Raw genomic sequence first — 16,049 nt, 5'->3', positions numbered from 1 at the left:
AGGAAAATAACTTTGGTGGCTGAATGGAGGATGGATTGGAGTGGACAGACCCATGGCAGGGAGACCATCCAGAAGGCTACTGCAATAGTCTAGACAAGAGTTGATGAGGGCCTGTGCTAGGGTGGTGGCAGTATCAGAGAAGAGAAAGGAACATATTTGAAAGATGTTGCAAAAGTTAAATCAACAGCCCTTGGCAACAGCCTGGATACAGGGGTGAGTGACAATGAGGAGTTGAGAATGACACCCAGGTTGTGAACCTGGAGAACTGAGAAGATGGTGGTGCCCTTGACAGTAAAAATAGGGAAGTTTGGAAGAGGGGAGAATTTGGAGAGAAAGATAATGAATTCATTTTTGGAACATGTTCAGCTTAGAATTAGACATCCAGTTTGAAATGTCTGAAAGGAAGCTGGAGATGTGAGCCTGGAGGTCTGTAGAGGTTAGGTCCAGATAAGTGGATTTAAGAATCCTCAGCATAGAGAGATAGTAGAATCTACAGAAACTGATAGGATCACCAAGTATAGAGGGAGAAGAGAAGAGGGCCCAGGACAGAGCCCTGTGGGACACCCAAGTGGGTTTGAGCTGGGTGAAGATCCAGCAAAGGAGACTCAGGGAAGAGTATTGTCCTAAATGCCTAGAGAAGCCAGTAGGAGAAGAGGGTGACTGATAGTGGCAAAGGCTGGGTCAAGAAGGATGAAGACTGAGAAAAGGTCATTGCATTTAGCAATTAAGAGATCACTGGTCATTTTGGAAAGCAATTTCAATTGAATGATGAAGTCAGAAGGTTGTCGAGAGTTAAGAAGAAAGTGAGAGGAGAGGAAGTGGAAGCACCTATTGTAGATTGCTTTTTCAAGGAGTTTAGCCACAAAAGGCAGAAGAGATAGGAGATGACAGTGGAGATGGAAGAATCAAATGAGGGTTTTTTGGCTGGGTTTGTAGGGAGTATGGAAGGAGCCACTAGACAGGGAGACACTGAAGATAAGTGATAGAGGGAGCAATCTTCTAGGATGGAATGATGAGATGGAATGGGATCCATTGTGCAGGTAGAGGGGTCACTTTGTGTGAGATAGGGGTGAAAGAAGAAATAGTGGCAGAAGATATCTGTCTGTATGTGAGATAGGGGTGGGAGGGGAGGAACTTTCTGTGAATGAATGGCCTTAATTTTTTCAGTGAAATATGAGGCAAGATTCTTAGCTGAGAGGGTGAGAAGGGGAGCCAAGGGAGTTTGAAGAGGGATGAGAAGGTTTGGAAGAGACTCGGTGGAAAGTGGGATACTGAGTTGATAAGGGAGGTACAGTAGGATTGCTGAGCAGCAGGGAGGGCGTGGGTGAGGTTGTGTAACATAAATCTATAGTGGACCCAGTCAGAATAGTCTGCGATTTTCCACACCTTTGTTCAGCAGTACATGTACAGGAGTGAAGGCAGTGGATAGTGGGAGTGATTCAAGGCTGAGGCTTTGCTGGGTGTAATCCATGATAAGGAGGCCAGCAAAGCAAGAGACAAGACAGTGTAGAATTGAACTGGTTCACCAAGGGCTTAGGATGAAGAGGAGAGAGTGGCTAACACAGGAGTGATGGCTGGGGAGAGAACTGAAGGGCCTAGAGTCTGGAGGTCACCTTTGGTTCTGATTTAACCTGGTTTAGGGAGTTTGCCATCAAGCGTTCCTAGGTCTGTGTGGGTCCAACAAGCTGGCAAAGGTTTCTGGTGGCCCTTGTCATTCTTTCTTAGCATTCCTGAGGGTGACTCCTCAGTGAACCAGTGTGAGAAAAAGTGAGAGCAGCAGTTTTACAGTTGCTCCCTATGCAGAGCACCATAAGAAGACTCACCTCTCCCACTACACATTCTTGCTAATTTCAAGATGATCCTCCCTTGGAGACCTGTTGATTCATCTCCCATTGACAACTGGCTTCAGTCTACCCTATGTCAGAAGTCCCCTTTTAGCTCCTGTGCAGACTTGGTTTGTCCTTCCTGTCACCACCTAACTTCTTGAGCTTTACCCTATTACCTCTTGGCTCAAATACAAAATTCCCTGGCTAGATTTGAAAGCTGTCACTCCCTAGTATCAACCCTTCTCACTTCACCATACATTACTCTCCCTCATCTCTCATCTCCACGCCTTGGCACAGCCGGCTCCCCAAGCCTGGAATGCACCCTTGAGATCTGTGGTTTCTTAATGTCACATTCGACATTAACTTTTTCCTAATCCTCCCATTTGCTATTGCCTCCCTCCAAAAACACTTTTCATTTGTGTATTTATTTTATGCATATTGACATGTAAGTACATGTTGTCTCCCCTATAAAATGTAAACTTCTTGGAAATAGAGACTATCTCTCCTTTTTTTGTTTTGGGATCCCTAAAGCCTAGCACAGTACTTGGGATGGTAGGTGGGTTAATAAATACCCCTTGACCGGCTGATTGGCAAACCCACCTTATGCCTAGCTAATCAATCAATCAATCAACAAACTTTTATTAAGCACCTACTATGTACCAGGCATTGTCTTAGGCACTGAGATTATGAATACAAAGAATGAAACAATACCTTTTCATAAGGATCTTATATTCTGACAGTGACACGTACAGGTATAAAAGTACATAGAGAAAAAATGTAAAGAGAATAAATATAGAGTAGTTAATTACAATGTAGTTTGGGAAGTAGTTTGGCTCAGTGGATAAAGTGCTGGGCCTGAAGTCAGGAAGACCTGAGTTCAAATCCAGTCTCAGACACTTCCTAGCTGTGTGACCCTGGGCAAGTCACTTAATTTCTGTTTGCCTAAATCCACTGCAGAAGAAAATGGCAAACCATTCCAGTATCTGTGCCAAGAAAGTCCCATGGACAGGCTGGTTCATGGGGTCATGAAGAGTTGGACGTGACTGAATGACATGCTTGGGAAGGAGGACACTAACAGATGGAGGCATCAGAAAAAGCATTACGTAGAAGGTGGTGCTTGAACTCCTAATTCTAATTAATCCAGCCCGAAGTTCTCTTTCCAGTTGCATACACAGTCAATATCATGTCCACCTGGACTCTTCAGCTAATGCTCCATTTTCCATCTGCTTCTGTACTTGGTTTGAACTCTTGGGAATGTGATGTCCCTATACCAGGTACCCTGTGGTGAAGCTCCCTTTCCCCCACTTTCCAGCTTCCCTTTGTGTCTGGTTTTCTCCCATTAGACTGTCAAGCCCCTTGAAAGCAAGGATTGTCTGTCTTGTTCTTATTTGTATCCCCAGTGCCTGGCATGTAGTAGGTGTTTAATAAATGTTTACTGAATTGAATTACTGAATACCACATAGTTTAGCACTTAAGTGTTATCAAACTGGTTCATGTTTTAACTCTCCAACTTGATCATAACATTCCCATAGGGAACACATGAAATCTGCCTCATGTTTCTTCTACAGTGGTTTCCTCATTTCACTACATCCTTTCTACCACAGATGTAGAGGATCTTTTGCTCCTCACTTTGCCTCTTCTCTCCATTGTCCTTTTCACTTCCTAACTCATACCATGCTTCTCTGCATAATAACATGTTGTGCACATACCCTTATGAGAAGGTAAGCTCCTAGAAGGAAGGAACTCTTTTCTTGGTATCTGTGTTTTCTTACAGTTGAGCAACATGATAGGTTCTTAATAAATGCCTTGAAGTGAATTTTGAATTGAAGCTCTTATAGCTTCTACAAGAGTTTTCAGTCCAACATTTATGACCAGATACTCTAGAAAGTAGTAATTCAAGAGCTACATTCTATTTGTAGACCTCTGCCAAGAAATGTATGAAGTCTCTTTCAGTGGGAGGGGGGAAGCAGCAATTGACTGAGTATCTGAAGTTCTGACCAATAATCTCTTGGACAGGGAATCTGCCTGGCCAGTTTTTTTGAACATTGTCCTGTCTTTCTAAAAGCCTCATATTTAGCATCTGTGGGAGACTGTGAAGTGAGTACCTGAGGAAAGCAGGCCCTAGAAATACAAAGAAACATGCCACTGAACTGACCCTGAATTTCCATGGTACCAGCTTGCAGTGAGCCTAGCAGAAAAAAACCACTAACACTTGAGGCCAGGAGAGTGGTCAGGCTCTGGGGAGTTACCATTCACTGAGTGCCATTCTCCTATCATAGACCCGAATGGAGCCATCGCCAAGGCCAGCCACAATGAGTGAGCGGTGAGAGTCACAGGAGAGGCTTGTCACACAGCTGTCTGCACCCGTGGGGATATCCTAAGGTACAAACAGAGAGATCACGATTTAGATACCTGTAGAGCACCTAAGGGCAGTCCTCCCATAAGGAGTATTCCTAGGCGCTTCTTGAGAATGCTGAAGGTGCTATCTGACTGATCCCCTATCAGTCTTTCCAAAAATAATCTGACATTGTATTTATTGACTGAAACTCCTCCCCCTCCCTTGTTGTGTGACATTTGGGGATGTTATGTCCATCCAGAGAAGTAGTCAGAAAGTCTTGAGGAACCTAGGAGTAGAAGGGAAAAGTAAGAAAACTCTTAACAGCGCAGAGGCACTTGTTCCCACAGTAAGAATGATAGGTCAATTGTACCTCAGCTCCACCAGCCTGGAAAGGAAAAGCTATAAACATGCATCTCCCAGGAGACCACATAGTTCACAGACACAATCTAGTAATGACTGTCTTTCAGGTCCAATTAAACTTTTCAACAACATATTCCCCCCTTCCTAAAAAGAAAGACAAAGCACATTTGGCAGGGAAGAAGCCTCGTTATCTCTCTCCTAAAACTTCTAATTAGTTAAGGAAAATCTCCAGGAGGAATTTTCCTTCCTATAAAGCATCACTCCCCCTCCCTTCCTGATGGTCATAAATGCTGCTGGAAGGGCAGGAGTGGTGATAAATGGTTGACGGGGAAGAGCAGAAGACAAAAAAAATTGGCCACAGGAGAGAAAAATGCTTTCAGGAATATAAAAAGATTTTGCAACTAACAGACATATAGAAAAAGAAATCCAACATATATGAAAAACAAGAGATTACCACTTTAACTAGGAGCTCCCATTATAGAATACTATTTTTCTATGTATTAAACCAGAGTACAAATTAGCATCCTATAGCTTCATGAAAGAAAATACTACTGGGGATAAGAAGGGAAAACTCAAATAGAATAAACCATTGATTAGTTAAGGGAAGCTTTTCTGTATCTCTTGATCTGTTCTATGCCTTAGCAGAGGCCTTTTAAACAAAGATGCAGAAACTGAAGCTCTAGGGAAGTCAAGTTCTCTCTGTGGTTGAAGGCTACTTCCTCAGTATAGGAACTGTATTTTACCAAGAAAAAAAAATCTGTCATTTCAGGGGAACATTTTCCTAACAGGAATAACAACTTCTCCAGAAAAAGATGCCAATTAGAACTGTGCAGTTCCACTGGCAGTGATTTAATAACAAGGAGTGGGAAACAAAAGGTGACAAGCTCCAAAATAGAAGGTCAAAGGTGTCCAGAGAGTGAGAATGCCAAGTGTAAAGGTGGTGCTGTCGGGCCAATGCCCTAGGTGCTAGTTCTGCAGGCTGCAGCTCCCCCTCAGGTGCACACGTGGCCACCAATGAGAATATTGTCTGCCACAGAAAGGAAATAACGGTAAGAAAGAAAAATAGTTTTAATTTAACAGCTACAAAAGGAAGGGCAGCTTTTAACAACTGGGAAATAATCAGGCCTTCCTCACATTGCATTAGCTCACTTCACACCTCCTTTCTATTTTGGTCTTGGGAGCACATGCACTATACCCGCCCTTCTCTGACAATGTCAGTTTTTGTCTAATCAAACATCTTAGCTGTGGATCCAAGTTGGTCAAGGATACAAATTGAGAGCAGCTGGGAAACAACTACTTTCCCCTAGAAAAAAAATCTCACCTTTAGAAAAATTCTCATCTCATGGAGTTCTGGGCATAAAGGAAACCCCTGTGTCCTAAAACTACCCTGAACACTATTCTAAGAGCAGCATCTGGCTCTCCTCCTTCTGCTGCCTCTGACCAGACCTAAATCAGCTCTCTTTCTTCCCTTCTTGGCTCTCTGTCAACTTTCCAGGGTGTCTTGAGCAAAACTAATTTACTTCTCTCTCTCTCTTTTTATTAAAACTGAAAATAAAAAATGTTTTCAGAAGCACACAGTCAAATAATTAATCATTCTAATTTAAAATATTTTCACCCTACTGATTTCTGATGTTCCTTAATTTACACAGATAAAATAATATTTGGAAATAATTAGGATTAGCATAGGCTTAATTATGCTGCAATACAGGGTCAAAGTATCATAATTAATGTTCATCCAGGGGTAATTAATTTCTAAAAGCTTTGAAGTCTAGTCTTCATTTGTCCCCAGTAGTGAAGGCTTTCTTCTTGCAGAACTTGCCTCCTCCCCTGAAATACTTTAAGTTTCACCACAACTCCCCTTTTGGTGACGATCCATTGCTTGGAAGGGTAGAATCTATTTCTCTACAAGCACAAATAGAGGAGGGACCTTAAGAGAGATCTGAAGGCAGAGTTGAACTTTCAGGAAAAAAAGAAGAAAATTGAGAATGATAGTGGTTCCACATTATCTGTGAGGCACAGTGGAAAGGAGGCTGGATTTGGAAAGAGAGGATTTGAGGTCAAATCCTGGTTCTAAGACTTATTACTTATATGACCTTAAGAAAGTCACATGAACCTCTTAGGCCTCATTTTTCCTCAACTATAAAATGGGGGAATGGGACAAGATGACCTTGAAGGTTCCTTCCAGATCTGAATCTATGATCCTACAACTGATGACCCTAACGCTCTGAATCTGAAACACCTTAGGACAGTAGTGTGTACGATCTCTTTGGCAGCACTGGAATTGGGAAAAATGCCAGGGTTCTAGAAGAATGGTAAAAGGAGATGGCTAACATGTTCCACCAGTCAAGACAAGCATAGTATTTTTTACCTGCACTTTCATCTCTCTATCTGTGTCCCAGATTCGGATAATCCGTACATCTCCTGAGGTCATGAGGAGGCCGGTCTCTTGCTCCCAGTCCACTACCATACCTGCTCCTAAATAGAAACAAAGAGTAAGTATGTGTTACATGGAGAATTCACTCAGCACTGATTTGGAGAATCATAGGCAAAAGCAAGCCTTGGGAATGCAATTAGGGCATTTAATCAAACACTTCCAAAAACCTCATGAAACTGACTGAAACAAAATTTATTTTCTGAGCTCAGGATCTAGATCCTGAAGAAGGGTAAACATGCTCTTTTAAGAAGTCCTTTCTGCAATTTATAAAAAGTTAATCTTGAGTCCTGCTTGGACTCCTATAATGTACATATCAACAAGTCAACAAGTACTTATTAAGTGCTTACTACGTACGAGGCACTGTGCTAAGTGTTAGAAACTGTTTGGGGCAGACAGCCTAAGAAAAAAAAAATGGAATGACTTTGCTAGACTTTCAGCTTCAAGGATGTCCAAGAAGAAATGGACTAGTTTAAGAGACAGGAGATAGCAACCTCCTATTTGATGCTTTGATGGACCTGAGATCTCATGGATGTGAGGCCTTCCTCCAGTGGTATATGGATCATGTCCCATCTATGCCTTCTCAGTATGTGATCTTTATGTCCATTTTTTTCCATTAAGTCTTCCACTGTGGGTTTACCCAGCATGTTGGGCCTCCTCCTGCAGATCTCGACATTCATAGCTACTACTTCAGTACACCATCTGTCCCATCAGTTATCCTTCTCTTTGGGCTCATGACTGACCTACTTTCTTTTCTAGTCATATGCTTTTTCTTGGATAAGCATTTTTATACTGCTTCTCTTACATAGTTCTTTGTTGGTAATGTTGCCACTTAGTCTCAGTCATGTCAACCTAAACAAAGTAACATACAGGTTCTTTATTCTCATGGAGCCATGGATTAGCTAGTCTGGAAACTCAAGAAGATATTACCAAATACTCATCAAATGGATTGTTGTGTGTGCATGAACGCTCATGCACTTTCTTTGGAAGTATCTGATCTCATAGAAGGGAACAATCTTTAACCTTTCCTTCTTCCTCCCCCCTCAATTATAAGGGAGCTTGTTGAGGCAGCACTTGGACCTATTCTCTTTTGGCTCTCTAGAAAAAAACCTCTAGAATGGAATTTCAACCTTCGTGGGTAATCAAATGATGGACCGACGAGGATTTAGTAAGCATTTAGTAAGTGTCTATCATGTGTCAGACGCTGTGCTGGGTGCTGGACGTGCATGCGCACACAGGTTTTGAGATGGTCTGTGCCCTCAAGGAGTTTATATTCTACTAGAGGAGTACAATACAATCAAAGATAGTAAATGTAGCCAGTATGCCTGGAGAGTAGTGTGGGAAGTGGAGTACTGTGTAATCAGCCTGAAAGCCTGATGGTTAGCAAGCCAGCTTTGGACCTTAAAAGAATTTTAAATGCTTCAACTAGGAGACTGCATTTTAATCTAATGGCTTCTTAAGCAAAGTAGTAGCACGGTCAGATCTATGCTTTTGTAATATACCATCACTTTGGCAACTGTGTAGAAGATGGACTGGAGAATCTAGAGACCAGAAGCAGTTTCCTATTAGGAGGCCTTTGCAATCATCCAGATAATAAGGACCTAGACTAAAGTGGTTGCAGTGTGAATACAAGAGATGTTGAAGTGGTAGAAGTGATAACATGGAGCAATTGAGTGGATACGTCATAGAAACCATTGTGAACAGTCTTTGAAATAGGGTAGAATGTACCAAGATGACATCTCATTTCCTTGTAGGAGGGCCTGAAATCATTCTACTGTTTGGTAGATGGTCAAACTGGTAAGCAAAATAGTCATACTTCTTCTGTATTCCTTCATATAGAAATATCCCTAAATTAGCCCAAAAGATATTCACTTCAGGATATACTGCCTACTCGGGCCACCAAGACTTGCCCAATACATAATAATCTCCATACAAACTTAATTGATAAAATCATTCTCTAGATATGTTTCATTTTAAAGAGTTTTTCACATTAGCTAAGAGCTTCCCTAGAATGGTTTGCTTTGAAGGCAGGGTCAATTATCAATTATCTTTCACTTCTGGTGTTGGGAGGTAGGCTGACCTCATATTTAATGCTTTCCTAGACAGATTTCTACTCACAGGTTCTTTCATGCATGAAAATAATTCTTGGCCCGAGAAATTACAGATAAACTTCAAAGCACGGCTGGCCGGTAGGTTCTACTACCTTGGAGGAAGAACGTATACTTTTAAAAATGTTTTTCATTTCTAATGCATTGCTGCCTGTCCTCAGAGAGCTAAAGTCTTCTAAAAACTTCCAGCATGGGACACTACTAGATAGAGTTATTTGTGAAGAACAACTCCTTTGTGTACAGGAAGAGATGACTTTCCTATGCCTCAACAGAGCCTGAAGAAATTACCCTAGGGAAGAAATGAAATGAATTAAGCCTTCTGATGATGCTGAAAAAACGAACGGGGATAAAACAGGTACTTAGTACCCCATCTAGCTGTCTCTATTAATGTCCAATTTAGTATGGACACCTGATTGAGTTAGCTTGCTGCAGCTCACTCAACAGATTCATCAGTCTGTGCTTCCCTGGTAATCACAGGCATGCACCACTATTCCTGGCAGGAAATGGAGTTTCATTCAGCTAACATTTATAGAGTGCCTACTATGGGCTAGGCATTCATTTGATGACAAAAAGCTAATGCAATCTTGGGCAGCATTAATAGAAGCCTAGTATTAACACCAAAGTAGGTAATAGTCCCACTCTGCAGCTATCCAACAATGGAATGGTCTGCCCTGGTATAGCTCATTCCCAAGAACTAGAGTAGTTCTGTCTGAGGACAGATAACCTGGATCAGTCAGGGATGTGAGGAAAGGAGGCATGGGGGTAGAGAAGGGGAGGTTTGGACTAGATGACCTCTAAAATTGCTTTTAACAATTAAGATCCTATAATTCTAATTCACATTTTCACCAAGCTTTTGGTGGGGGTGAATTCTTGGGTATAGGTGCAGGTAGAATTCAGTTACAGAAAAGCAGAACTATTTTAACTTATGAAAACTCAGCAGACTTTCCTGAACCCCCATTGTGAAAACTCTAAATCCTAACAATAATCCTAAATGAGAAATGAGAAAGGTGCAGAATCAATGTCTGGTTTACAATGCTCACTACTAGGTTCCTAAATAATTAATGTTTTTACTGGTTTTGAATAGAATCAAAGAAATTTAAGTAGTCAAGAAGTACTACTAAAAGAATCAAGACTGTTCTTTGGGTAATCCACAGACATCAAGGAAGTACTAATGTAATTTGATATGTATTTGATATATTGTACCTCACAATGATATATTCATATGAACAAGAGGTAAAATGTCAAATATGAAATATGGACTAAAAGCTGAGAGGACAGGAATAGGAATTGGACCGTGCCACTCCTTTCCCTTTTTTATCCAGAAATTGTAAATGGTATAGAGCCATTAAAAGCTAAAATGATACTTACGTAATTAGTAAACATATAAATCAATTTCATGGACAGCTGAGATCTTTTCATACTCGTGAATGGAAAACGATTCCTAAGCAGGGCGCTTCCTAGTGGGTATCCTGATCTACCAACACCTTTTTTGGTGTTTTTTCCCTTATGGGCAGGAATGCCTTCTATCCCATCTCTGCCCATTGAAATCCTTCAAGAGTCAATTCAAATCCTACTTCATTCTTTAAACCTTCCTAAACTGTCCAAGCCAGAATTAATTATACATCTCCCAAATAATTCTAGTACTTTGTATTTCATCTTATGCCCTCTACTTTGTGTTCATGTCTTATTTCCTCTACTAGACTGTAAACTCCTTGAGGATAGAAACTGGTTTTTATTCACCTTTGGATTTGTTGGCTACTGGAGAAGAGTAAGACCATCATCACATTCCTTGTAGATACTATGCTTTTATTAATTTGGCCTAAGATTGCATGAGCTTTTTTGAGTAGCCAAGTCATGTATGACTTGTACTGAGCTAGAAGACAGCTAAAATTTCTAAGTTGTTTTTTCCCATATTAATTGCTAATTTACATAGGATTTTACATTTATCTGAATTATATTTCATCTTGTTAGCCAGTTATTCCAGCCATCAAGATGTCTTTTGATCCTGAATCTATTACCATTCTGACTTTGTGTCATCTTCACATTTACTAAGCATGTCTTCAACATCTTCATCCAAGTCACTGAATAACACATTGAATAAGATATCTGAGGATAGAACCTTGTGTCACACCTCTAAAGATATTCACCTATACTGAAAATGATCCATTAATGATGATGGTAAGCATGATAGTTAGCATTTATATAGTGCAAAGCAACTCTGAAGTTCCACCTCACGCTCAGATTGGCAAAGCTGACACAAAAGGAAAATGATAAATGTTGGAGGAGATATAGGAAAACAGGTACATTAGTCCACCGTTCGTAGAGCAGTGAATTTGTACCACCGTTCTTGAAAGGAATTTGGAACTGTGGTCCCCAAAGCTACTACATTGTGCATACCCTGTGACCCAGCAATACCACTACTAGGTCTATAGCCCAAAGAGAAATCAAAGAAAGAGGAAAAGGGTACATATGCACAACATTCTTTATAGTAGCTTTTTTTTGTAGTGATGAAGAATTGTAGACTATGATGGGTATTCATTAACTGGGGAGTGTGTAGACTATGATGGGTATTCATTAACTGGGGAGTGGCTGAACCAATTATAGTACATGAATCTAATAAAATACTATTGTGTCATAAGAAATAATGAAAGGATCAGTTTTGGTGAAACCTGGGAAGACTTATATAAATTGATGCAGCCTGAAATGAGAGGAACCAGAACAATTTATAGAACAACACCAACACTGTAAAAACAAAAAACGCCCCTAGAAGTGGAGGACTCTGAGGCTGTGTAAGAAGGAATGAACTCACCCAGGTGGGATTGGGCCCTTAAGTGAGTGCTGTACGTCTAGCCTGGATGAATAGAGGAATCTAATTTCCAAAAACAATGAATAAAAAACCAGTCTTCTTGACCCAATTTTTCAGAATTCTCTCCATGAAAAGATTTACTCTTATCTCACCTACTATTCTATGATATGTTTTATTGCTATTCCCAGCGGTATAATGGAATGAGAATTGGCAACGGAATCTGAGGCCCTAGGTTTGAATTCTTTTTTTTTTTTTTTTTGCTTTTTGGTGAGACAATCAGGGTTAAGTGACTTGCCCAGGGCCACACAGCTAGTAAGTGTCAAGCATCTGAAGCCGGATTTGAACTGAAGTCCTCCTGACTCCAGGGCTGGTAATCTATGCGCCACCTAGCTGACCCCTTAGGTTTGAATTCTACCTCTGATACTCAGGGCCAGTGGAATGTTGGGCAAGTCATTACTTGACTTTCCTGGACCTCAGTTCTCTTTATCTGTAAAATGAAGGGGTTGGATGGGTGGCTTATGAAGTCCTTTCCAGTTCTTCATCTTCCCATGATCTTTCCTCAGTTTGTCTATTGATAGAACCACAGAATATTGGAGATGGGGAAATCATCTAATTTAACTGCCTCATTTATAGGGATGAGGAAACTTCTTCCTAGAGGTATGCCTCTCAGTTGCTTTCATTAATTCTTCCTCTCCTCACTCCCCCCATGCTTGAAGCAAACTCCTTTTCTCAGTCATTTTGATCTTCACTAGCCTTTCCAAGTAATTCTTGAAAACTTTTTTAGTAGAAATGGCAGCATCAACAAATCAAGTTTCTAGGGGAAGAACATTGTAAAAAACAAAAACACCCAGAGATATACCACTGTAGTTTACTTAAAAAATCCTGTATTTTATCTCTTAGCTGTTGCTCCAATTTATATTGGGAACTCCTAGAACCAGGAATATGTCATCCTTCTCTCTTATAGACACTGGTGTGTACACAGCTGTCAGTCAATCAATAATAGTCATGATAATAGAAGTGAAGATGTACATACGGAAAATAAAGTATTAGAACCCAAGTACTTCATTCCCAAGGCTCAAGATTTTATTACCCACAACAGGTGAGGTAAGAGACAGGAAAAAGAGTCTTGGTTAGCTGGAAAGCCTAGGGTTTACTTAGAACTATCTCCTTGCCTATCTTACAAATCTGTCTTAAAGAATGCAAAAGATTTATTTTCAAAATCCTGAATTTAATTCAAGTAGAGAAAAAGTATCTTTTCAAAATATACAACACTTCTCTACTCTAGTTCCATAAATTAAACAAGATGGTAGACTTTAAAGGAAAAAAAAGTAGGGTGTGGAGGAAGGCATCTATAAAAAATAAACAGAGGGAAAATTCAGGAATGTTCACATGTGTCATTACAGCATGCACAGAAAGGCACGAGAGGGTTTTTTCTTACATTGGGACCTAGATTCATGCACAAAGGTCTCAGCCCATAAAATTGAACTCCATCCTTTTCTTTCATCTGTGTGCATATCTAGATTAGTGGGCACATGGGTAGGCAGACATAAACTGACATCTAGTAGGACCTACTTGGAAAAATGGTTTTATTGCTTCTCAGATACAAAAGAGTAAGTACACTTTGCTAGTGCATGTCAAGAGAATCAATGCGGCAATCTTTCCTGTCACATATAAAATAGGAAGCAAGAAGTTTGGCAAATTCGCCTATGTTTTGTTGGGAATGCTCGAGCAGTCATGTTGACTAAGTACTGAAGCTGGCTTAAGATTCTTACTAATCTCCCCTCTCTGAACACCAGTGATGGCAAGGCTCAGAGACTAATTGATTGTTTCATTCTGGTGCAAGAAATGCTGGGCTTCACAGCTTAGCTGACAGCTTATATATTTATTTTGTGAGTCAAGATGATTGTTATTTTGGATTGCCTGGCACCTTAAAGTCTGCTGCAGAACAGGAAGTAAGCAGACTGACAGGGGTGGGGATGATAAGTGCCTCCAAAGTGTTTACATTTGTCAACTTGTTTACAGCCCATATGACAAGATAAACCTGGCAGTCCTGAGATGGATACTGTCATTACATCACTGATTAAGCGTGGTGGACAAAACTCTGTGTGGCAGTTTGAAAGATCCCAGTTTTCTAGTTAGATTCCTCTGTTTGAGGACAACGATTTTCTCCAGTTTGATCTGCTGTAATCATCACAAAAAAAACAGTCGGGGCTTTCATATTTCTTTCTGCTGGAAGGTTTAAGGAGGACACACTTTCTAATTAGGGCTACTGGTACCAAGGGAAGAGCCGCAAGGCACATGTCCTCTTCCTGGCTGTGGAGAGGGGCACATACACTTAACAACTATAAAATCATAGGTAAGGAATGGCTAACCCTAAGAAAGTGTTCTAGGAGGAATGGTAGCCCCAGAGACAGCTCAGGCTGTGTATAAGGGCAAGTCTATAATTTTTTGTAATCCCTAGGTTTGGTCATTCTAAGTGTGCTCTTCTGGATTCCCAGCATGGTGGGGGATGAGAAAACAATGCAGAATTTGGTACCTTGTGAGTCAGGGATCTGATAACCACCTTTCTGTTATCCAGCTTAGATGCATACTTTGCCAAGGACATAAATAAAACAGTCAGTTTCTAAACTGTTGCCCCCCAAAAGGGCAATAAGGAAACTGTTAAGGAGGCTATGTGATTACAAAGGGGGCAGACTCACTAGTTATACTCTATGTTGTTTAGGCCACTTCTGAAATATTATAGTAGCCAGTGTGGTAGACAGGGTCAGGAAGACGGGTTCAAAATCTACTCCTGACATGTAGTAGCTGTGTGACCGTGAAAATATCACTTAACCTCTCTGAAGCTCAGTTTCCTCATGGATAAAATGGTATAATGATACCTGATACCTAACTTCAGAGTTGTTGTAAAGATAAAATGAAATAATGTATATAAAGTGCTTTGCAAACCTCTAAGTGATATATGCCAGTTATTATTCCTATTATTAATAGTACCAGCCTCCATACTTTAGGAGTGACACTGAAAAACTAGAATTTCCAGAGGAAAGTGACCAGTATAGTGAAGTGTCAGGAAAACATCAAATGAGGAAGAGTAAATTCAAAGCAAAACAAAAGTCAAAGTGTCAAAGTGCTTTCCTCATAATAACCCTGAGTTAGATAGTGTAAACACAATTATTTCCATTTTACAGGGAAGGAAACAGAGGCTATAAGGCTTTAAGTGATCTGCCCATAATGATACTATTAAGTGGGAAGGATGTCAACTTCGGTCTTCTGATTGCCATCTACTGTGCCATGTTCCTGCTGATATGGAAAAAAAAAGCCACAACAAAACTGGTTATGTGAATACAAACCAGTGAATTTGGGTTGTCTAGAATTTCCGGAAACATAGCTGAATCATAGCTGGGCAAAGTCAAAGGATATGGAGTAAACCAGGCCACTGAATTCTCTGTGTAGCTCCACAGGGGAGAACCAGTACTAATGAATAGAAGTTATAAGGAGGCCAGTTTCTGGTTCATTAAATAAAAAGAAGAATGATCTAATAATGAAAGCTGTCCAACAAGGGAACTGGCTGCCCTGTGAGACTGTGAGAGCCCAACTTTCAAAAGTGTTCCCTCATAGGCCAAATGACTACTTGTCAGGAATGTTGTAGAGGGGATAGGTTGGATTAGATGACTTTTAAGGTTTCTTCCAATTTTAAAATCTTATAGTTATGATTATATTAAAAAACCCTCAACTATTTCTGAAGTAAATTATTTAGCTAGAAGGTCCTGCTTTGATTGATGTCATTATAAATACTTTTTTTTTTTACACTTTACAGCTTTGAATATTCACAAGTCAGACACAGAGGCAAAAGGGAGTCAAGCTGTGGCTAATATTTTATATGCTAACACCTTTCATCAAGACTTATAAAAGCTATTTACAAGCCTACTCATCTAGGCAAAGACTATTATGGGAAACTCTTCCAATTAAAAAATATCATAATTTCAGAATGAGGTCTGTAGTTATGAATGGATGGTTACTCTCAGTGGTGGATGAAACCACTGTCAACTCCCCATTCTGAGGTAATATCAATTGTTCTGTCAGGATTGTTTGATGCAGTGGCATGAAGACTGGCATATTTAAGGCTTCTATAACATTCAACACATGCATGATGCACCTCCCTTCCTCTGTGTCACCGACATTA

General features: G+C 40.4%; 1 protein-coding gene across 5 annotated transcripts in view; it reads right to left on the bottom strand.

Moving 5' to 3' along the window:
* Window positions 1-16,049, bottom strand: part of RPTOR (regulatory associated protein of MTOR complex 1) — a 508,936-nt gene that overhangs the window by 10,385 nt on the left and 482,502 nt on the right. For all 5 annotated transcript variants that reach the window (XM_078155853.1, XM_078155851.1, XM_078155852.1 and 2 more), the window contains 2 exons: window positions 6,893-6,999; window positions 4,076-4,203 (listed from right to left, as the gene is read on the bottom strand). In XM_078155853.1, the coding sequence (XP_078011979.1) occupies window positions 4,076-4,203; window positions 6,893-6,999 (235 nt within the window). The remainder of the gene's footprint in view (window positions 1-4,075; window positions 4,204-6,892; window positions 7,000-16,049) is intronic.

Source organism: Phascolarctos cinereus, unplaced genomic scaffold, assembly GCF_003287225.1.
Source record: "Phascolarctos cinereus isolate Bilbo 61053 unplaced genomic scaffold, phaCin_HiC Scaffold_5;HRSCAF=322, whole genome shotgun sequence".
NCBI lineage: Eukaryota > Metazoa > Chordata > Mammalia > Diprotodontia > Phascolarctidae > Phascolarctos > Phascolarctos cinereus.
Note: the sequence above shows the minus strand (reverse complement) of the source record. Positions and strands in the feature narration are given on the sequence as shown.